Below are 25119 nucleotides of genomic sequence, written 5' to 3' on the forward strand. Positions count from 1 at the left end.
TTCCAGCTTTCCTGGCATCAATGCTGCTATTACAGAATCATAGAACAGCTGAGATAGAAAAGGACATCTGGAGGTCATCTGGTCGAACTCCTGTGCTCAAGCAGGGCACCTAGACCACATTGCCCAGGACCACGTCCAGGCAGCTTTTGAGTATCTCCACGGATGGTGACTCCACAACATCTCTGGGCAACCTGTGCCACTGCTCAGTTGCCCTCACAGTGAAAATGTGTTTCCTGATGTTCAGAGGGAACCTCCTGTGTTTCAAGTTTGTGCCCTTTGCCTCTGGTCCTGTCACTGGGCACCACTGGAAAAGGGTTGGCTCTGTCCTCTTTGCACCCTCCCTACGGGTATTTATATCATTGAAAAGATCCCACCTGAGCCTTCTCATCTACAGGCTGAGCAGTACCAGCTCTCTCCTCATCAGCCCCTTCCTGACCCTTCTTTGGACTCTCTCCAGAATGTCCATCTCTCTTGCGTTCTGGGGAGCCCAGACCTGGACACAGCACTCCAGGTGTGGCCTCACCAGTGCTGAACAGAGGGGCAGGTTCACCTCCCTTCCCCTGCTGCCAATGCTCCCCCTCTTACAGCCCAGGACAACCATTAGTCACCTTTGCCACAAGGGCACACAGCTGGGTCACGTTCAATTTGATGCCCACCAGGACACCCAGGTCCTCTCTGCCAAGCTCCTTTCCAGCTGGTCAGCCCCAGCCTGTGCTGGTGCCTGGGGGTGTTCCTCACCAGAGGTAGGGCTTTGCACTTCCCTTTGAACTACTATTTATTCCACATGTATTTATTCCACAACCATATTCCATGGCTGGCCAAATGTCTTATTATTTAGATCCAGAACGATCAAAATAACTTCCAAATGAGAAAAGAGATTTAGAGCCCTGCCATCCCTCTGCAGTTCCAGAACACCTAGTTCAGCAGCACTACACCAACCCAAAAAGTAAATTGCTCTCTCTTTAACAGCTGAACATTTGCTACAGGACAATTCAGAATAGGTGAGTCAGATGTGGAGGTTTGACAGGTAATTAATTTAAAGGGGAGGCTGAAAAAGAAAATAGCTAGCTGGGGGGCGGGGGGGAAGAGAAGGAGAGAGGAAAAAAAAAGACAACAGGTTCTGCAGCTGCAGGAACACTGACAGCATCCATGCTTTACAGTTTCCTTTTCCTCACATACAAATTATTATGAAGGATACAAAAATCAACCGCTTTGTGGTCTGGCAGACCAGCAAAGACAAGTTCATGGGAAAGACTGGTAAACTGTACGATACAGTTGTGCAATGGAAACTTGGTATTTCCCTCCTGGCACAAGCGGAAGACTCATTCCCTTTATATGCATGATTAATAAGAGAATGTCATCCTACCCTCTTCTGTCATGAGTCATGAAATTAGATGCTAATTTCGGAGACCCTACCAAAGCAAGGTTCAGTAATGTATTTATAATGGAAAGAAGGTGAAGAGTGCATTACATTTGCTCAAGAAAAGGCATGCTAGAAAAACATCCCTCCTCCCAGCCCAAACGTCCTTCATTTCATTTGGAGCTTGCAGTGTGCCTTTCTAATATCCAGTAGTGACCATTTGCTCTTAAGAGATAAGGACAAATTAGAATGAGAAAAATAAACATATGACACTTACAGTCTTGAGAACTGAAACAGAAAAAGCAAAGTCAGGATGTTGGGCATGTTAAGAAGGAAGCTACAGCATTCAGAAGTGCCTTCGAAGCAAGGAGCCAGAAGACTGAAACAGTAGGCCTTTATGCCTAGTCAACAGCAGCTCTCCTATGACATTCTTGTTCCCTTCTTAACTCTTCATGTCCTATTTAAAGTTAGAATATCACCCAACGTATTTATTACCGCCAAGTTATTTTTTTATTAAAATTATTATATTGTTTCTAAGCAGCTGAAGTGAAATGCTGGTATAATAAAAAAACACCTTTCCCTAAAATGAAAAGGAATAATTCTGTTTACTAACATCAGTTATTTTGCTAATGTTATGCATATACAGCAAGAAAATAAAATAACGCAAGTTGTCTTCGTGCAACAGATTTCATCTGTATTCCAAGAATACACTCATTTTAATGTCCTCCCACTGCCAGTCTTTTCAGTGTTGTACTTCAAAATCTAAAAAAAATTTTATCACATTTCACAGGCATATTAAATATTTTTCTCATGCTGAAATAAAAATACAAAGTATGTAGAGAAAAGACAAGTGACAATCACTTACAAAACCATAATATACTGATGTATTTATTCTCAGAATTTTCACATTTCATATAGTACGGAGAGACAACAAAAGGAAGAATGACAACTTAAAAAATTAAACCAAGCCATAATTATTAATAAAAACCTTAAATCCTAGCAAAATGCTTCAACTTTCTTTTAACACAAAAATAAAGGCTCACAGCCTCTGATGGGGTGCTGGTCAAAACAAGGCTATCCAGCATAAGAACTATACTTCCATTTCTTCCCTGCTACAGTCCAAAAGGTAAATAGCAAATTATCCATGATAGATACCACTGAATTTTGCTGTTACCAGTAGAAAGAGCTTAACTGAGGATCTCTGGTATCACTGCCACTAAGAGAAAAAGGAACTTAAAAAAATAAAAATTTGAAATTATGGATCTTTTATGTTTGAACATGAAACCTGAAGTTTGAGGTGCAAAGGTCCACCAGAGGAGGCATTTTCCTAAAAAATTCAAGGAAATCTCTTTTCATGCAAGTAGTCTCTCACAATTTTTCCATATTAAACCCAACTACATATATTTTTACACAGCAGATACTATAGCCAAACCTGACATAGTATCTGAAAGTTTTCCCTACCTGTAAATATATACATTTGAAATAAATTTTCAACCTCACATGCCAAGTATAACCATATTTCTAAGGCCTGCTAGGATACAAATAATTTTCTTTTTATGAATAATTTGAAAGTATTCTCTAGCATTTCACACCACTAGAGGGACCCATAAGCATTCTAATATTACAACTATTCCCATCAAGCCATTAAGAAATGCATTATATTAGATCCAAGTGCATTTAAAATACTGTTTTAAGTCCTGTTATTTAGCTCTTAAGTTTTCCACTCATGATTTGCATTCTGAAGTACTTTTAATGCATTCAGTACATATTTAAAACTATGATTTCATTTGGAAGATAGAATTTCAGCAAGGAATTTGAAGTTACATATACAGACTATTGGTGTCTAAATCACCTTATTACACTTCCTGTCTTCCTTAGAACCACACTGAAGCCCTGCTTAGCATCACTAAGGCTCAATACACCCTTTTCTACTTTATAGAAAAAATTGAGCCAGACTGTTTTGGTTTTATGTATCATACACTTGTATTTATCTACACATTCATACGTATTTTTTCCAAATAATAATGATAACCAGAAAATATGCTGTGGGTTAAGGATCAGTTATATAAAAAGAAAAAAATTGTAGGTAAAATAACAATCTAGCAAAAGAAACAAAAAACATCTGTCCTGTATTTTTAATTGGAAGCTTTTACCCTGTGTCTTCCTTAACCAAGCTCACTTCAAACTTCAAGTTTATCTTCACTGTTTTCTTTTGGCCAAAGCTGTATCTAGGACATTTTCTGCGACTTCCCCATGTGTGACTGCATTCTCCACACTAAACCAAAGTAAAAATTTCTCTCACATTGACAATTTGAAAAATCTGGATTGTGAATAATTAGATGGCAATTTCTGAATGCATCCTTCACAGAAAGGCAGCTTTTAGAGACATCTTTTGAGTACTAGCTTTTCACTCCTCAGTGCTGGTATATTTACAGGGAAACAAATACTTCATTCAACCTATGACTTTACTCATTGTGAAACTAACACTTCTTCACAGTAGACTGCTGAACAAGACAGACAATTACTCTTAACCAGAGTCAGCTAGGTATTTCTCTATTCTCTTGAAACAAAAAAGGGCATTCAACTTCATCTGGCCTATGCTCATTTTGCCTCAACCTCTAGATGGTATTGTCAAAAGCATGATCAGATGCTGTTACACAAAGACCTCCCAAATTGCTTAACGTAATCCGTTTGGACTTGAACTCTTCTCTGTTCTTTGACTTCTGGCTTCTCACCCAAGGGAAGTCTAAATTCACTGTCCGAGGTAAACCTTTGCTAATGATTTGTGAGTGAAAAAACTGTGAAATTCAAAAGAAGATTGCAAACAGTAGATGCTGACATCTTTGCCAGATCTCAAAGTAGCATATAAAATGTTCCATGAACTGCAATTTCCAAATACACAGTCTAAAAGTTGTATACCAGAGATAAACTCTGCAATTTCTTCATGGGTTTGCACTCTTAAGAGAATTAGATTTATCCATCACCTATAAAAGTCACCTAAACTCTTCCATTCTTTCCTTTCCCTGCTAAAAAGGCTCCACATACCACCAAGGAGAACCACCATCTAAATCTCAATGAAGTCTTAAGTTCCCATCACATCATTGTCTCTCCTGTGCGAAGCACTGTACTGTATGCAGGCATCAATTTGATTCAAAATTAAGTCATTCCTAAATGTTTACAGAAACATACTGATTAACTAAAAAACCCCTTTCTTCTTTCTAAGATATTTTCACTCACAGATGTGACATGTTCGGTTATCTACGAAACACATAATAGAGCCACACATATTGGCAACATCACCATCTCCCCGTAGAAGGATGCTCAGACTAAAGTAGCACAAGAGAATTGTCAAAAGGTTTTTAGAAGATCGTATCTATTCTAGTGCAGATACAATAGGAAAAAGCAAGAAAAGATGTTTCTTCTCCACGGAACTGAAGTACTTGGTTTTTATCTGGTTCTTCCAGGCTCTATCCTACAACCCTTTCCTAGAAAGGAAGTTTGAAAGCGGTAATTTGAGTGGTAGGTGCATAAGACACTTCCCAATATTTTTGCTGTTATCTTGATTATTCACTTTAGCATCACTTAATTGATTTTGGCTTCACATCCTCACTATAGCATACTGTACACATCACTGCGCCTATTTACTGATTATTTTTTTTTCAGGTGAAACAGTGATTGATTGAGGCACATTATATATTCTTTTGTTTGTGCATGCTACAAAATCCTCACAAAAGTTTAAGTGTGTCTGCATATATATACACACAGACACGTGCATATAAAGAATAGACACTATTGACGATCTCTCAATAGCAAGAAAACAAAACCTAAAATTCTGTTGCCAGTTTGACATTTCTGAAAAAGGGAATATTTTTTTTACACTGTCAATTACCAATTCGTCTACCAAAGATTATGTTGATAAAAGCTAATGCAAAACAAAGTCAGTCATCACTGCAGACTGAATTAGTATCTATGATGTCTTGAGTAATGTAAAAAAAATTTAAAAGTAGTCATGTTAACACTAGTCTATTTGTAAACCAGCAGAAAGCAAGAGTGGTTATAACCACTGCAAACACTTTTTCAGTAAATTCCCTGAAAACCAAACAGTACATGATGTGTTGTCAAGACAGTAAACTGCCAAACTCCCTCGTTGCCCAAGGAGTGAAAAATAGATCCAGCACTCTATATTCAACTCAATAAAGTAATTAATTGTATGTAATTTACTGTGCAACTGTGAAATACGTATATCCACTGAACAAAACCAGACCATTATATTTAAGGTAAAAATTTACTTCTGAGGAAGGAAGTTGTGGCTGCTCTTTGCTCTCCAGAAATGGCGGCTTTTAGCTGCTAACTTGAGTTTATGCCCATGGTCCCACACAGACATTATCAACAGACCTTGGTAACAGAAAAACTACGAATTTATGTCCCAATGTTAAACAGTTACCTACCAACCAGCCTGAAGAATACAATCCCAACTTTCCCGATTCATCGTGAAACAGTCTTCTTGAAACAAAAATTTGTTTGTTGAGCTATTCCTCCTGGCTAGTTCCTGCAATTAGCTATAAAAGTGTGCCTTCTGGAATAGCTGATAATATAGAAGGAAAACTACCACTCCAACTTAGTTTTATCATAAATTAAATCCCACATTTAATACTCCTAAAATATGACTCCCATACCACCATCTCTAGCAACAACAAAGACATTTTTCCAACAATCATTTTATAATCTAATTTCCTAGAAAGAAGTTACCATGGAGAATATTTCTAGCCAATTTAGAAACTTTAGAAATTCATGTGCCAGTTACAGAACTCTGGGATAAAGATGCAGACACTGAGTTTATAATCCTTAAGAAGAAACAGAAGTGGCCTTAAGAACGAAATGCTAACAAACTTCGGTAACACTAATTGAAGTTGCAAGTAAAAATAACCTTATGAAATAGAAGTGATTATTTAAAAAAAAAAACCACCACACAAAACCCCCACCCTATAACTTCCTGAAAATAGAGTAACGCATTTAAAATTCAGTGCTCTTCAAACCTACCAATAGAATATTGGGTTAAGAGCCTATTAATAAAATATTGGAAAAAGAGAACTGGTCAGCAGATTATTAGTTGGACTTCCTGAAAGACATTCAACTTCTTCACAAAACATCACCAACAGAAAAATAAAATAATGCTAAACAACAAAAGTTAGCTAAGCAAAACACAAAATGGCAATAATGCTTTAACACTCTGACTGATAGCCAGTATAGAAGTTATCTGTGAAACGGGTAAGCAGTGATCATTACAAAATACTTAGAACCACAGAGTAGAGGTAGTGGATAGTATAGAAAGTTACAGTGAAACTTTACAAACACCATGAAGGAAGCATATCCATGCATTACTGATGTTCACTGTGCAGCTGGGGGTGCAGGGGGGAAATAACAGCACTCAGATGGTTTAGTGTGCTTCAGCTGCAGAAGAGACCCTTTCAGCCCAGTTTTTGCCCCAAGCCAAGAGCTAGCTGGCTCATATCATATGCTGTTCGTTGCTCATACAGGTGGACATTTTTCAGCCATGTAGCTCTGTGTGGCAAAATCCTTCTGGAGTTGCCAGGGTAGTGCAGGGAGAATATCCTAAAAATGACATCAAATCTGATTCCAACAGCTTCTCTCTACCCAGTCTGGCAGTAGGATACTAAAACTCTTTTACTTAAAACAATTAAGGAAACACTGATCAGGACTCAATTAGCCTTGCAGAAAAAACCCAAAAATTTACTGATTTTAAAAAAATATTGCTCTAAGTTAATAGATAATGTAGTGACATGGTGAGAGATGGGGCTGAATTCCTTACAGACTTCAAAAGAAACTCCACAATGTAGCAGGAGTCTGAAGTCAAAGAGCAACCGTGCAACAGGCCACAATCCTGAAGTGCAAAAAAATCTGACTATAATATGGCAACTCTGAAAACTGCCACAGCAGCTGACTCCAGAGCGAAGTTATAGCCAAAGAATTTTTTGGGCCTCCTAGCAACATTCTTTGCTGTCATCAGACACCACAGTTGATGTTGCTAAAAGTTGGTGCCTGTGCCTGAACAAGTAGGGACAAGAAGAAAGGGTGTGAAAATCCTTTTCCTGATTAGTCATGATCTATCTGCCTGATGCACAATCATCAGGATGGAAAGAAACAGTGTGATGAGTACCACAGAAAATACAGTTAATTTGACAGCAGCAATAATATAATATGTGACTGTCTTTTAACAGGTAGTTATTTTAATATTTCTGTTAGTATTTTCACGTATCAGCATGAAATGCCACATATATATACACACAAAAAGACAGTTATGTAATTCATAAATCGCATGCTATTTCTACAGAGAATTTTTATTGTACTCAATAGAATTATCAGGACTTGAGATAGAATTCTTCATTGAAAACAAATCAATATAGCATACTCTTCAAACTTTGTTTTCTCACCTATTTTATGGTACTAACTTTTGAACGAAACTAACAGTTTAAGAGTTTTAAATTTAAGTAGTGGTCTACTTTTAAAAAGAGTAACTTCAGTTAAGATCAGAATATTAATTAGACCAGTTTCTGCCACTCATTTTTATTAAGGTAATTACAACAACCACACTTGTTACCATGAAAAAAGTTTTTCTAAATCTCTCTATTGTATTCAGAATACTTGGAATTGTGCTGATACAATGTTGGTATAGATACTTTATGACAATACATTAATATTATTGGCATCATTTAATTAAGACTTAAATCCCCTGCTCATTAGCTGCATATTGGTTTGGTGGTTATTGAAGCTTTTATATTACAACCACTAACATATTTAGTTATAACAGTATAGCGTAGAGAAAAAAGTGAAATTATCTGAAAATACCCTTCTTGTAACACTTCTGAGAAAAAAATGTTTCCTAAAACACATAATAAAATTTAGTCTGCTTTCTTATAACACTTTAATCTTTATTTAAGATTTGTCTATGTCCAAAAAAATTTAAGTCCTAGCTACATGTTTCAGTAAAGGTAATGTTAATTGATTATGATGAGGTCAAGAATATTGACATCTACTGTAATTCTCTTCAAACATCATCCTGGACCAGGCCCTTCTGCTGCTCTATAAAAGCAGGAAAGTATTCTTCTCAACTGATAGTGTCTGCCAAGTAAGAACTCAGCAGACACATCAGCAGCTGTATATAAGAGAGTCTTCATTTCCATAGGGATTCAGGCCTAAATTCAACGAGTTTAAACTATGTTTTTTAAAAGCAAAAATTCAGCAGTGAAGATTTTCTTCTTCTATTTTTGGTAATACAGTACCATGAAAGATTTTCTTAAGAAGTATAAAAAATGGTCTTGTCATATAAAGTGCTAACTTTAGAGGCTCAGTAGTTATGATTAATGGAAGCCTTTGTTTATTTGTCATTTATCTGCTTTTAAATACTTACAGTGAAAAATACGGAAATCAATGTATGGATGAGAACCTCTTCTCTCTGTTTCAAATCCTGCCCGACTTCTTACTCGCACATCTCCTAGAAACAGGGTCAAGAGTGAAATAAAAGTGTGGAAGAGTGGCAGAGATAAAATGCAAATGAACATAGCCTGGAGGGGTAAAGATTCATGTACTTAATGGAGGAGGGTTATTCAAACAATAGGCCTATTTCAATGCTTTTTGTTTTAAAGGTGAAATTCAAAACAAAGTTTGAAGACTTGTTAAACATGCAATCGCATGCTTTCTCGTCAAAATCTCTCCTGCCTAAGCATACGTTGCCAGAAGCATGTGATAAGCATTCAAATGAAATTAGGAACAGCCTGCTACACCAGTATGGTAAAAATGCACCTTAATATGACAGGAAACAAGAACATTAAAAGTTGATCTGTTCCTCAGTAACACACATGAAACGATAACATTTTTTAGAATACAAAAAAAGATTCAGCTTCTAGAAATGGTAGCTTTTAGCAAATAAGCTAGTTACAATATGATTTTATATTACATAATAGAATATTTTCCCACTAGCATTTACTTACTTGTGCTCAGCTGTTTGAATATTACACAAGAGCCTATTAAAATACCAAAACTCAGTATTAAAATTTTATCAAACTATTTTGCACTGCAATTAGCTTCAACCTGAATCTTCAAGCATGCTAGTTGATTCCTACTTATGCATTTTACCAACTGAAAGCTGATCAGTATTCTTTTGTTAGGTATTTGTATGCATTAATTTAAGTAGTTCACCTGGATTAAAAGCTTTCACTTAAAATCCTTTAGCAATTACAAATTTGGGCAAATCTTTGAGGATCAAATGGAATAGTGTTTCCCTCCTCCAATCCTAACAAAACTATGAGATTTAAGATGTGAAAAAGTTCTGGTTTCTAATTATGAAAATCCTTCAAGTGTAGTAGTCTCCCCTCCTCAAACACATCTATTTTTATCAGTTCATAAGACAGATTTTATAAGAAAAAAAAAAAGCTATTTAGTTTCCAGCAACTGATAACCTCGAGTGTTTTTTCCTTTTCTTTTCCAGCCTGGCAATTTGTAATGCTGAAACAGGCAACTTGTCAGAAAATAGCTGAAGATACTGAGTAAAACTTGAGTAATACACTTTTAATGCTTAATAGGTATCTTTCTAGAGATACATATCTATAAACACTGACGTAACAGTCACATGAAGTGTGTCACTATTGATACTTTGTGAAGCACGCTGGAAGGACCAGAAAGAGGTAAGTAGGCCCAGGGCTCCCCAAATAACAAGTTTAAAGTTTACATGTCAGTAAAAACACACCAAATATATGTGGTTTTCAATTATTAGTCCTTTTGGGTTTTTTGAAACTGAAAACCTTAATAGAGCTGCAAGGGAAAGTAACCTAATTACTACCTGTGAATATTATTTTTCAGACCATTGACAATACATTACTTATAAAGGTTTCAAGCATTCATCTGAGCAGAGTGCAAGAGGCTTGTCTTGTTCCAGGCAATACAGAGGCAGCAAATTGTAGAACTCTTCTGTTAGGCACAAGCAACTGGTGAATTTTATTTACAAAATTAATAAAAAAGAAAAGGAAGAAATTTTGGAAACGAGAAGGCAAATGCATTAGTAGCAGTGTATGAAAACTTCAGTTTACACGGAGGAAAACGCAACTTTCATTACCTTTCACTCATTTATCTGGGAAATCAGTCATAGCTACAGCTGCGTGAATGAGTTCACCAGGTGAATTAGAAGAAAAATAAAAGAGTATTTTTTAGTTGAGCTGATTTTTTACAGAAAAGGTGATACAACTTTTGTGATTTATACTAAGTTTTCAAGGCAGTCTTAACTTTCAAAATTTACCAACCATAAAGTGAATTATCAATTAGTTTCAATCAGTGTACAACTAGGTTTTGGTGAACAACAATTTTGAAGTGTCAAGAATAGGAAAAGTTCACAGAAAAATACCTGAAGACTAACCTGGAATTCTGGAAATAGCAAGCCAAGCAGGTTCATCTGATAAATGATATCCAGAAAATTTCTCTGCTTTGTTCTTTTTTATTTACTAGGACCTACTCTTACAGCATAGACAGAACAACAGTATCTCTGTTACCCTTGAAATGCCTGCCATGTTGTGGATTTTGAGTGGGAAAGCAAGAAAAACTGTCTACAAGTGAAATGCAAAAGCGCAACTAACTCTATTGGTTTTAACAGAAATTATTAAAATGTCTATTTACAGGAATAGTTAGCCAAAAGAAGAAATAATATACTAAAATGCTTATGGCAAACTATTAAAAAAGGCAATTGTAATAAGATAAAGGTAAAATGAGGGTATTTACTTGCATACATATGAAATGAGAAGTTCCCTGCAAGGAAAGCAAAATATTTTTATTAAATACTTGCTAAACAAGATCCTCTCTCCATGGTAGAAGCAGAGGGTGTTTTGTTAAGAACCAAGATCTCAACAATGGATGAATTTTTTAGAATACATTTGGATTTATTCTGGAAAAAGATATCACTTCTGCAGGACTGGAATTTGTCACAGTAAACAAAGTAAAAATTTTTATTGGGCCAAAACAAAGGCAGAAGAGCTGTCTGCATTACTGTACAGAACTACTGCATTTTTAAAAATTTCAGACAATAAATGTTCTTGGAAAAAAATTGGTACAAGTGGAATTTCAAGATACCATACACCCTGAAGTTTCTATGTATATAGATGCATATAAAGGATTAGCATCAAACTGGCAGCACATTACCACATTATTAAATGATGTGCTATTAGCACAGTGAAATGAAGCTCTACTGCGTATGTATAACTAGTCCCAAAACACCCAGGAATACTGGACCATTGTTAAGCATTCACTCTTCAGTTAATCTGACCTGCAAAGACCAACAGATCCCAGATGCACCCACTTTATGGTGCTTGCACAACATAACGTATTTGCATCGATTTGCTTGGGAAAACCTGCACAAGTTTTTTGTAATCCTATGACTCTGAAATGATACAGAATTTAATTTTAAGGAAGAGACATGTTCATTATCGTAGGTAACTTAAAAGTAATCTAAAATCTAAAATGTCTTGTGCATATTTTTATCAGACGAAAAGGACATTGTTACACAATTCCTTCAAACAGCAACAGAAGTCCAGCCTCAGAGCCAAGCGCTACTATGGTTGCTGAAAGATAATGAAAATTCAACCCCTAAAACAAAAGAACTTTTGAACAGTTTTTATTTATTTAGGCCTTTTATTAAACTATTGAAGTGGTTACAAAAGTCTTTTGCAACCAGACTGCACCATTTGCTTAGGTAAATTTCTGGGGGAGGGGGGGGAGAAATGGTAGCAAGCTGACAGTTTTTCTCTTAAGTGTCTTTTTTAGCCACTCTGAAAAGACCCTGTTTCCTTAGGGGACACATTCAAGTCCAGCATCTTAATGACAGTGGACTTCCAGGAACAATTTTTTTCCTTCAGAGTTTCTGTGAGCCCAAAGAATCGAGAGGAAGATTTAAAAAACTGTAAAGCCTTCCTTTCAAAATCTGATTTTGTGCACAAACATGACAAAATATCTGTTGGCTGACTATTTAACTAGGTTTTTTTCCAGAATCATTCTACGTGACCAGGATTGCTTGCATTTTTAAGACAAAGGCCATACAGGCAGAAAATCAAACATTGGAAGGAGGAATGTAAGAGGGAGGTTTGCAGCTACCACTGAAAACTGAAAAGGAATCAGGGCTGTAACAAAACTTACCTTTAGACAGATCATTTAGTTCCTACCCCCTCAGATTCCTGCTCACACCGCAAGGACAGCTCTGATACTTACGAGGCAGCTGAAATGCCATAGCTGACATCCCTGTGCGTTAGGGTTACACAGCACACACTTTGTGCTACCCTAATACTCCAGTGTGGCACAGTAACAATGCAGCAGCTGCTTGGGGAGCCGAGACCTTCTGGAGCAGGGGCAGAAATCTCAGAGATCACGGAGGACAGCTGGGAGCAGAAATTATGACAGCCACCTCAAGGTAAACCACCCAAGTCAAAGCCATGAGGTTGTGAAGAGCAGGATTTCCAGAAAGAATTACTAGCTTCACAGATTAAAGTTCCTATTAAATTTGTTGGAGAAACAGATGACAGGTCAGCTGAATATGCCGGAAATAAAGCAAAAGGAATACAACACAACTGCTACCAGAGAAGAACGTGCACCTGTATTACACAGTAGCTTGTCTCCACTATTTCCTATCTGAAGTGATCAAGACCTCTACAGGAAGGTAAAATGCTCCAGTTCTAGCTGAGGGGTGCATGCTCACCAATACAAGCAGTCAGTGCCCCACTCTTTCTACCCCATGCACAGTAGCAAAACTTTCAGGCAATATAAAACGACCAGAAAAGCAAAGAAGAGAAAAATCAAGAAAGTATCGAGATTACACAGAAGCACTTACAAGAAATTTTGAGAATTCCTCATAGTTGCTGAGAGAAGTAGCTCACTGAGGTGGTGCAGATATATTAGCCCTTCCCAAGTCTTAAAAGAAAAATTCTACAATGCTGCATCTGTATCTATATTTTAAAATAGTAAATAAGCCACTCGGGAGTGGCTTAGTGTATATTTTGGGAATGGGGTATGACAGATGAGTCATTAGAGTCAACGCTGGTTGTTTATATCAACACTGATGAAGACAGTTAAAAGAGTTATTTGTTTATTTTGTGTGTCCCTAAAATTTGATCTTTTAAACTGAACCTGGAAGCACTGCCATACCACAGGATTTTCTATTTACTTGGCACAAATTAATTTCCCTTGGATTCCCATTGGAACAGCCTGAAAACATTAAAGGAAGCAAATCTACAGCCAGCACAACTAAACAGAGGCAGAGGGAGGTGTCCTAGATACCTCAGGTTTATATTTTTGGTCTGCTGAAATAAATACCATACCTACATTTTATTAGTAGATATAGTCTGTTTGGAATACTAACCAACCAAGTAAAAGGCAAATCGTCTCATGACTCTGCCTAACTTCCCGTTAAGTTACAGTTAAGGATTCCTTACAGCTTACTCTGCTGAAGTGTACTAAAATAAAAAACCAAAACCTTCACAATACTGCATGGGAAATGCAATATTTCACATTGATTGCAAAAAATTCTAATTTGACATATTAATTCTTGAATCTACACTGACATGAACATTTCTACATACCGATGTGTCCAACTGTTCAGCTTTCAGGCTGGTCTTTTTTACAGTCCTTTTATGAATACAACAGTAATAAATCTGTAAATGGTTGCTAACTTGTACAGTATAGTGTACGTAACATTTGGGAAAACAAAGTGATCACCAACAACTGCGAAAGCAATACAAATTTAGCATACTGGTTCAAACAACCAATAAGTAATTTTTTGTTTGCTTGTTGGCACCCTCCTCCCCCCAGCCGAAGTTAGAAGAGGTCAATCCTTTAAAAGACTTTACTGCCTCTGAAGAGCTGGCATCACTGAATAGCAACGAATGCCAGCAAGAGCTATGCTATTCATAACAAGCACCAATCATATAGTCTAATAATTCCAATGAGAGAGCAAGTGAAAACTTAATTTACTTAACATCACGTTCTGAATATATACTGGTTCTGGCTATGAGAATAGTCAAAGAAAGATTTCAAAACAAATGAGATTTTTCCCTCATTCCAGGTGTATATACCAAGAACCACAGAAGTCATGCTTTGTTTTCCTGTAGATTTACTTGAGCATTATCACAAACCCTTCTGCAGAAAGGATGGGTCTAACTACTTCACATGGTATAGTTAAACTTCCAAAGCAGCAAAAGAAATCAGATTATTCTCCCCAGAAATTATTTTGTGTTTTCTAATTATAGCACAAAATAAATTTAGTTTTAAAAAGTAGCACAAAATCAAGGAAACAAAAACTACCTCAGACTAAATTTACCGTCTTATTCTTATGCCTAGAGCAGAAAAATCACACTTTGAAGAATTTTAGTGTTCATCCTGCAAAAAGGATGATTAGAAATTATTTTAACTTTTGAAAATGAAATAAAGCTATTTCCAACAGCAACAAAAAACCCCAGTAGCTCTTTCAATAAACACTTAGAAGCCAGCATCTTTTGTCCTCCTCCTCTTAACAAATCTCTGAAGTAATTACATTCTCTCATCAAAAATCCTTCAGTAGACAGTTAGTGCTATAGTATTAACATCAAACTCAAAAAATCAAAATAATTGAAAAACAAAAATTAGATGTTAAGTCAAAATTGGATTTATATATACATATGCACACGTATGCCTACATACGTAGGTTATGACTATAAATTCATATATACACACGTGTCCACATTCATTCAACTTTAAATTCATAGACAAAGCAGTTCTGGATTTCTGGGGACTTTAATACGTAAATATACAACTACACTGAAAAGATTCAGGGCATAAAAAGACATGTTCTGGCTGATTTAGTTGGAGCCAGTTAAGAATTTATAATCACTAGCTGTTGATATTCATTGAGCTGTGTGAGACATCATGCAAGCATTCAGAGTCCATTTCAACACAAAATCATAACTCAAGATGGCTTAAATTAAGTGGCATAATTTTGCAGAGAAACAGACTTAGAGCATATACACAGTCCCTGTGCCATCTGCACCACCAGCAGCCTCCAGAAGAGGTGCGGGAAGTACTGAATCCAGCAGCCAGATCTGCAAGAGCTTTGCATCTTTTTCCTCTCAACAACTGACCTCAAGTCCTTCAGTGCACTCACTATCACAGAGGGTCTCCCCCGGATGCTTTCCCCTTCCAATACTGTTCTTTCACTTTAATTCTGCTTTACCCTTTATCTAGTTGCTACTCTGGAAGCATTCTTCAGTAAATTGACTAAGCTACTGGCCCTGTCATGCATCCTTTCCCTTCTCAAGTCATCTTCTAGGATAAATAAAAAAAAGTATTGTTTAAAATCATATCATTACTTTAAGAACACCTTGAGCATTTCATAGCCTCAGTACTGAAGTTTTTAAAAGTGTGTGGTAACTCTCACAGATATTCTCTAGGCTACAGTTTCAACCAGAAAGATACCATGCAGAGGTGATAAATTGATCACAGAAATAAAAATCAATCATGAGTCACTTGGAAAACTTAACTTCTCTCAAACATGTTATGTTATTTGTAAGAACTTTTAATTTTATTTTTTTTTTAAATATAGGGAGTAAAACATCCGACAATGGTTAACTCGGGGGGGGGGCAGAAAAAAGGCAAACGACCAAAAAACCCAAGTCAACGCAAAAGAACCCAAAAACTCTTCCAAAGAATCTAACCAGGATATTATCTAAGAGGAAGGGAATGATAAGTTTAAGAATTCAACACTTGATTATAAAAAAAGTAATTATTTTAAATTGAATCATAAATATTAGCACTTTGCAATACAGAAGCTGGTATGCTTACCTAGCATACGAATGTACAACGCAGTCTGATCAGAGCTGTCATAGGAAATTGCTCCACGTCTCTGCAGAAACAAAAAGGTATATTTTATACAAGTTAGAACAGAATTTTTAAAGTGAAATGAAAATAAAGTATCAATTGTTCGTTTCCTCAAATTCATTAATTCCAAATTGATTTTGGAAATTTGGACATGCATCTTTAAAAAAATATATATACTGATTTTGTTTTAGGAGGGGACAAAGTAAGGACAGGAATTGGTAGGGAAGAGATTATGAAAAACAGGACCAGAGTGTGGAAAACTGAAATATCCCCCCTAAATTTCTTTCCAGATGCTCCTCAGTCATACCTCACAATAAAAAAAGAAGACACAGAACGTGATTAAGCAGACAAAAAAATGTGCCTCTCATAGCCTTCTAGAATGTAACACTTAAATCCTTGCAGTTCCTGGTTTATTTATTTATTTACACCCATGTGGTATTTCCATCTTTCAAAGCTAAAAGTAGTTTTAAAAGAAGTAAAAGAACTCAAATGACACCATTACTGCAGTCCTCGGAATTCTACCTGTATTCTGGAAGGGCAGAACTTGGCTGGCACATGCTACTTTCATTCCACACGGTGCTTTCTGTAGGCAAATCAAGGTACCACTGAAGCAGGATGTAATACGTAAAGGTATTTTAAAGGAAATGAGCAAGTGGTATTTCACATTTGATGACAGAAGTCTAAGAGAGTCATCAAGCTATCCATGCACAACATTGAGATACTTCCATATAGCCTGTATTTCTTACCTACACAAAATATGTATGTTCCACACATATTCAGCCAATGCAATAATAGTTATAATCCAGGAAGCCTCCCACAGGTGTGGTGAACTCTTAACAGCTAAAAACTGGGGGAATGTTCTCATAGTTACACAACACTGGCATCACGTATTCCTCAAAGCTTGGCACAACCTAGCACTCAGCCTCATGCCTTGCCTTCACTATACTTTCACCATCTTCTGTCACTTCCTAGGGCCTTCATTAATCATATTTCTTAGCCCTAGGATCAGAGGATCACCTTTACAGACTTCAATTCTGGCAGTTCACAACTTTTGCTCTTGAAAGAAATAAAGTTTTTTTATGTGTACGTCGCATTAAAAACTCCCATGACCTTTCTGTCCCCGCCACACTGCTTATTTACACTGAGGACAGTAAATGTGGGTGCCACAAAGGGTTATCACACCCTTTTTCAAGAACTTCGGATAAAAGCCAACCTGGAGGTGAACAGTGTCACCCATTTTTCCCCTCTGTATAGCAGGAACAACACTACACCAGGGACACACAACACCCTGAAAATGCACAAGTTCAAAAGATGGGAAACCAAACCATGTTAGGAAACAGGACAGAAAAATACATTTTGGACATTAAGAACTCTAAAAGAAAGAAAAAGAGGTAGATAAATTACTTAAAAGGGGGAAAAAGGCAAAATTGCTTATGAACATCTAACTACAGAGCAAATTGAATGCAGAACGAAAGACTAGAGATTAATTACCTCTATCAGCATGACTTGTACAACTGATGTGTTGACTCCAAACCCAGAAGTAGACTTAATTGTTTTAATATTTTTCAAGTTAAAACAAGAAAAAACTTTAAATTTGAGGTCAAAAAAGTTTCTCCAAAGGTAAGCTTAATGTTTAATTACAGAAATGACCGAAGACCTGGGTCCAATTATAGTAGCTGTTGTGAAGACTACAAGGAAGAACTCCCTCTATAGCACTTATGTTGTCTTAGCTTTTGTTCTGTATTTCCTTGGAAGATCATAAACCATGAAATAATCCTTCCCTTGAAATATGTTTGTACAGCATTTCTCACAGCAACGCGCCCGTCCTGATGGGAAAGACAGCAATGCATCTCATCAGAGAGAAAATGATGCTGATTTCACACTAACATTTTCAAATTTCTTCATATAACGTACCTGAGTCTCAGCTGAATATATTTTCAGTAGCCTGGAACATTTCATATCACTGACTGGGCGCAATCAGTAATGTAATTTAGTGCTAACTTGCAATTTGCACCTGTCTATCACAGATTTCTGGACATGTCCAGTACAGTTCTGTAATCTAATACAGGAGAGAGCTAAGCACACATGCAGCTAAGAACCACCATGCCCCAATGGAGCATTAGTCTCTGAGAAGGAAAACAATATGCAAAAATTTACTGAAAAATAAATCCTTTTGATATGTGGATTCTAAAATATTACTTGCTCTCTAAAACCTAAAATATTATTTGCTAAAGTAGTACATCCATGTCTGCTATCAAACACAAAGCACATTTTTAAAAACATAAATCGCTTATACAAAGAAGTGTTTTCCTTCTGCAAGGACTCCAAAAGATCTCGTAGGAATCTTTGAGCAGTAAAATCCGTTTAAAATTACTTTTCAAAGTTTGATTTCCTAAGGAAAGAGACAATTTACTGTGTCAACCTTACTAATGATACTTCAAAATTAGGACAATTTCAGCCAGTTTTGCTAAAAGGGTAGAGGTCCTAAACATACTTCACTGACTGCAATTTGTTAAATAAAATTGATAAGAGGAAAATATTAGCAAGTTCCACCAAGGAACAGATACAGGGTGGGCAACGAGTCGTCAGACCTCGCACCTTTAGACCTGGCAAATAAGTGAGGTACACACAATTAGGAGCACTGTGGTGGTGGGCAGTCAGAGACACGGGAGGGAGCTAACGGTACAGAGGTTTTTAGCAATTTGTGATAGGTATGTAAATTAAATAATATGTCACTCACCCATGGATTGCTTTCTGTCAGCTCACGCTCCAAATAGCTCCAAATAACAGACTACCTTCTGCAGGTTGAGATATATCACCTATTTTCCCACTTCAAATAATACTATCAGCATATTTGTTATACAACCCCCTACACTACTCAAGAAAAGTGCAAGAAAAAAAGGCAAAAAAAGGTAGTAATTTAATCCACCCTGTCTGTGGTTCTTTAAGATACTCTGCCCAGATTCCACTTTTTAAATCCAGCAAACAGAAAGACCAGATTTAACACACCAGCTTCTCCTGAGATATGAACTGTCACGTGCAGCAAATCTGTAAGTGGAAAGGTAAATACATCTTTAAGAACTAGACATTCTGTAAAGCACTCAGCAGTTCAAACGATTTAGTCACCATGATTCTACCCTTGATGACCACCAGAAATTCCTCCTCCCTCATTGCTAATCAAAGGCCCACTCTCTGTAACCTACATCAAGACGTCCAGGCTATACTTACACTAAAAATTTACCTTACTTACACCGTCAAGATGATTGTAGCACACACTGTATAAGCCTAAACAAACCTTGGCTAAAAACTTCATGGACAGAGCCTGACTTCTGGCACTTCAAAATATCATGTTATTGTTAATATTTTTGACTCACTTAGGATAAAATTTTATTTCTAGATCTCCGACACCTCTTTGGTCTACCTCAAGCTTTGTACCTGTTAACAACCCCAAACCATACTGCTCCTTGACCCTCTGTACAAATCTCAAACAAATAAGGACCATTCCAACAAGCCGACAGAATTACTAGCGGTCAAACTGAAGACAACCCTAATGTGTTTAGGCAGGTTCCCTCTGTCCAGTGGGAATATCTGCTGAACTCCAAGTGATTCAACAAATTCCTCAAATGATTAGGTGAGGTTCTTAACCACTCCGCTCCTTTCCAGACATGAGCACAGCCATCTGAACTGCGTGGGCTGTTCTGCTTCAGCAGTGAAGACAGATCTCGGAAGGATGACTGGGAAGGATTGTTTGCACTGGACTTCCGGTTTGAAAACCTCACCTTAAATTTCAGTTTCATATTAGTGTCATTTATTCTTCCAAAGGGCAATACAATAAGAAAAGCTTTAATTTTTCCTCTCTTTTGTCACATCTTTATGGAAAGTGAATGGAAGAAGTTCAAGCTAAAGTGTACGATCCGTTAATCCCTTAAGAACAGCAACAATACAAGGACTCCACAAAACAGGCAAAGGGAGTATCTACTAAAAGATAGATTTAAATCAGATATTTCTGAAAATCTTTTCACAGAATCACAGAATGGCAGGGATTGGAAGGGACCTCTGGAGATCATCTTGTCCAACCCCTCTGCTTGAACAGGCACACCCAGAGCAGGGGGCACAGGAACACATCCAGGTGGGTTGTGAATGTCTCCAGGGAAGGAGACTCCACAGCCTCCCTGGGCAGCCTGTGCCACTGCTCTGTCACCCTCACAGGAAAGAAGTTTTTTTTTCCTCATACTGAGGTGGAACTTCCTGTGTTTCAGCTTGTGCCCATTGCCCCTTGGCCTGTCATTGGGCACTATTGAAAAGAGCCTAGTCCCACCGTCCTGACACCCTCCCTTTAGATATTTATAGGTATTGATGAAATCCCCCCTCAGTCTTCTCTTTTCCAGGCTGAACACACCCAAGTCTCTCAGCCTTTCCTCAAAAGAGGGATGTGCCAGCCCGCTGATCATCTTGGTAGCTCTCCGCTGGATTTGCTCAAGCAGTTCCCTGTCCTTTTCACATGAGTATAGGAAGTTATTAAAGGCCATGCAATGGGAATGACATGCCAAAACAGCACATAGATATATCTTCAAAGGAAAACCGCTTCAGTGATGCTAGGAGTACAGCACATGCATGTAACACTTGGAAACAGAGCACCTGCTGCTGTTTGTGCCAAACAAACGTTTCCACTGATGTATCAGTTTTAACGCAAGGACTTCCCAATCCAGTTCAGAGCAGAGCACCAGCATTACCATTGGGCTCTTCATTTAGGCCAATGCCAGCTAGCCAGCTTTCAGACTGTCAAGCAAAACAACTGTCGGTCTCATTCTGTAACAGCAGAAAGAAACTGAAGGAGCTGTCAGCCTTCTAAACTCAGTGCCTCCCACCAGAAAGAACCATCTATGCTTTTTGATGGAGTGCACAATCCTCATTTTGCAACTCAGTAGTTTATTCAGAAACTGGGAAAGAAAAGCCAGAGGAGAGCAACACAGCCAGTCAAGTATTTTCACCTACCTGGCTTTTCTGCCCAAATTATTTGCCCAACAATCAGAATTTCAGAAACTGAAATTGAGAACAAGTGTGGAGAAGTAGTTGTATCACAGTAACTGCAATTTGCTGGTTATGCTGCTTCAAACATACACACTTGGAAACTACTTTAGATTCTAAGACAGTTTATCAACTAGAAGTCCCTAGAATGACAAACTAGTTAGACTGGATTTCTCCAACTATTGTTGGATTTCAAAAGCGAGACTGTCACTTACCATAATTCTTAGAATTAGCAATTGAAAGTTTGATATTAACATAAGATCCACAGTTTTCTACAAGATATCACCAAGATTTTATGCACTAAAGCCCTGGAAAATGTTATTTTAAAGAACTTAAGCAACTATCATTGAACTCAGACAAACCGCTGCAAAACCATCCTACTATTTTCTAATTATTTCACTGGAGTTCAAAGCAGCATCTTCAAAGTTTATCAAACCATGATAAGAAAGTGTATTTAATTTCAGGACAGAAATACTAATCAGCAATAAGACAGACACACCCACCCAGCCCCTTCCAATATCTGAATGTGGCAATTTTACTATTTTCTTCCTTATAAAGCTATTTCAAATTATCGTCTCCCAGGATGCATGGCAAACATTTATCAACTTAGCCATTGGTTGAGTGATAGGTATCAACGCTATTGATAACTACACCTAACAAGCACCTGTAAGGTTTTTCCTCTCATACACCTTAGATGTATATCATGTAGCATCATAAGATTCACCCAAAGTTTTATCAACAAAAATTTCAAGATTTAACAAAAAAATACAAAATGGAAACTTGATCAGAAAAGAAAGCATAGTCAAAAAAGCATAAGTGATTGACTTAAATGAGGACAGAAACACACAGGGATATTGCCTTTAGAAACTAAATCAGAATGGCAGAAAGGAGTGAAAAACAACAGCAAAATAGGATAACTGGATGCACACAAAAGAATTGTTTAAAAGAAACAACATTAGCAACATTTAAAAACACAACCATAAATGTCAGTGGGTCTTATGCTTAACTGGAATTCCTTTTTTTCCCACCGTAATAGAATCTTTGACCAACCTGAATTACAGACATAATTCTTAAGCAGGCTTTTTACATTAAGTTTCAGAAAAACAGCAATTCAACAGTATGCCAGTAAAATGCAGATGACTTACTAGGTTAGCACACTGGCTGTAAAACTTTGGCTAGTTTCCCCCATTCTCTCCAATGATTCTGGCCCTCCTTCACAATCCTAAACTTTAAATTTATTCCTCTTCTTGGAATTAATTCCAGGTTAGGCAGCAAGCTATGCTGAGAAGAGCCTGGTCTCATCTCCAGGCACTAATCCCACTCACATTTAATACCACAATATACATTATGGGGACACTTATGTCCTTTAGAATGAGAGAGTAGGAACTCCTAATTTTGTCTAACTTTAGCACACATTTTTCAAAGCACAAGCATCTCAAATGGAAAGGCTACAAAGCAACTTAAGTAGCCGGTATTTCACCTAAGCCAACAAAACTGGTATATCCACTCCCGTAACCCTGAAAGCAACAATACGAAAAGGATATCCTGTCCAGGAAGCAAAACACGCTAATTTGTATTATTCTCACTGTGTTTAAAATTGTTTTTCCTTATTTTCATAAAGGCTTTAAAGAGCTATAAAAATGAAGATCTGTTAGTAAAGGAGGTGAGCGAACCCTGCCATTCAGAAGCCATTTCAGATCCCTTTTCCCAGTCTCCTAACTGGCACTGCTACAAACACACTCTTCCCACTTCAAGGCAGGCAAAAGTCAAGAGTTACAAAATCATGTTTGAACACTTAAACACAATCTTGAATGACGAATGATGTGTTTCCAAAACAGATTAGATTTGAAAAAGAAAAATAAGTACTCATGAAGTTCTTAATGACTTCTTTTCTCTCAGGCAACTTATAAACCCAGTTAGTCAAAAGAGAATAATAAAATGGCCTACCTTAGAAGTAATCCATTTGATAAGGATCAGAGCTAAACACCAGATCAATGCAATTCCCATTGGATCACCCCGAAGACCTGAAGCATAATCTCCTCCCTGATCCCCACTAATGCTGGAAGCTGTGAGAGGGTGTAAGAGCCCGAGAGGTAGCACACAGCGGTAAGGCAGGCAGCAGGCAGGCAGCAGGCAGGCACTGCCTGCACCGCCAACAGCTGCGCGAAGGCTGCAGTCACCTGACAGCCCAGAGATTTGCTCCGCGTGAGCAGCGCTGCCCTGGACGTCTCACTGCCAACTCCATGCTCTACGAGAAAGTTTTACAACCGGAGCACACGGCAAATAGTAAAACCTTACTAAACCCTATAGAAATGCTAGAGGAAATTAAAAACCACGATTACGTGGTTTTATAACACATTTTAACACAGCAAAGCTTGCTAGACTGCAGGATCAAACTCTGGTACTCAAACCACCGGAGCTAAGCCAGGATACTGCCTTGCCTTTAAATGCTATGAAGAGCCCGTTTCCAGCAGATTTCACCATGACTGACACAAGTTCCTTTTATCTCTGGCAGCTGGAGAACTACTATGAACTGAACTTCAAAACATAATTCAAGGTTGCTTTTATAGCAACTTACTATAAATAACGTTAATGAAAAAGTTAATGTACTGAATACATGCATCTCTGAAACCAATCATGGCTCTCTAATCTCTTCTTTTGTCCACTAAATACCAAGCCACCCTTCATGCTACCTTTCTAGCCACCAAACATAATCATGCCTGAACTGGTATGTTGCTTCAGTTTATTGCTCCAAGGATTGAACTTGCCTGCAATCCCCCTCACACCCCGCCCGGCACTTTACAGAGTTGGAAACCACACTAACTTCCTCTAAGAGCACTGATCGTGCAGCCAAGCGGTCTTACATACTTGGTGCAGCTTTGGGATTCATTTTAATCTTTGTCATTTTAAGCTGACAAGAGAGTTTCATTTCAGAAATCCGAAGAAATGTCAAATAGTTTGGAGTGGAAAAAAAGCAGCTACAGAGGGAGAAAAGGAAAAGTGTGGGGTATTGAGGAGTTTAAAAGGATGAGGTTGAAGAATTGAAAGGAAAATTATATGGAGATTCTGTTCCTCCTACAATTATTCTTTTATTATAAGATGATGGTATTGCAAGTTCCAGTATGTGCGCAATACACAGAAGCTAGCAGAAGTTACCAAAGTAGTAACTTTAGCACTGAGATTCATTGAATTTCCTCCTATCCACAGGAAAAGGGGGCATATACCACAGTAGATGTTTACTGAACAAAGGAGAAGACTCAGTAACTGGGATAGGGCTCTTGCTATTTTATGATTCCCAATATTTGTGCTGGCTTTTAAGCTATAATCATGATCTCTGCACCAGCTGTGGGTTCCTACAGCACCATTACATTCCAAACCTGTATCTTCTGCTTTCTCCCCTCCCCATGCCTCTGACAACCAGTCAGATAAAACCCATAGGCAAGAATAATCAGAATGGACCTTTTGGTACCTCACTTAACGGAATACAGCACATATCAAAAGGTCTGTCAAGTTCCACCCATAATACAAACTGTCACTGAGGTAGATTTAAAAACATTACCATCTCTAAACACTTGACAAGGTTAAGACACCCTGACAATTAGTCATCACCAGTCTTTACTTTAAAAAAAAACCAAACCCACAAACCAATAAATGGCAGAAGGCTATATAATGCATTAGCGATTTGGCACAAATGGAGCAGATCAAGACACAGCTGATGGTGCAGTCTTCACACCTATACTATATGAAGATCAGGAGGGTTTTCTTGCAGGCCACATTTACCAGACCCTACCACAGGAGGTTCAAAGGTGCCAAAAATGACCAATAACTGGTCA

At 37.6% G+C, this 25119-nt stretch overlaps 1 protein-coding gene across 4 annotated transcripts in view; it reads right to left on the reverse strand.

The window, feature by feature from the left end:
* Positions 1-25119, reverse strand: part of PDE7A (phosphodiesterase 7A) — a 75638-nt gene that overhangs the window by 17703 nt on the left and 32816 nt on the right. For 3 of the 4 annotated variants that reach the window (XR_012659227.1, XM_075085136.1, XM_075085134.1), the window contains exons 2-3: positions 16223-16283; positions 8790-8873 (exon numbers count right to left, since the gene is read on the reverse strand). Coding sequence is in view for 3 of the 4 variants with exons in the window: in XM_075085136.1 (XP_074941237.1) it covers positions 8790-8873; positions 16223-16283 (145 nt within the window). In the remaining variant the exon portion in view is untranslated. The remainder of the gene's footprint in view (positions 1-8789; positions 8874-16222; positions 16284-25119) is intronic. The other variant, XM_075085135.1, reaches the window with a different exon arrangement.

Source organism: Phalacrocorax aristotelis, chromosome 2, assembly GCF_949628215.1.
Source record: "Phalacrocorax aristotelis chromosome 2, bGulAri2.1, whole genome shotgun sequence".
Lineage (NCBI taxonomy): Eukaryota > Metazoa > Chordata > Aves > Suliformes > Phalacrocoracidae > Phalacrocorax > Phalacrocorax aristotelis.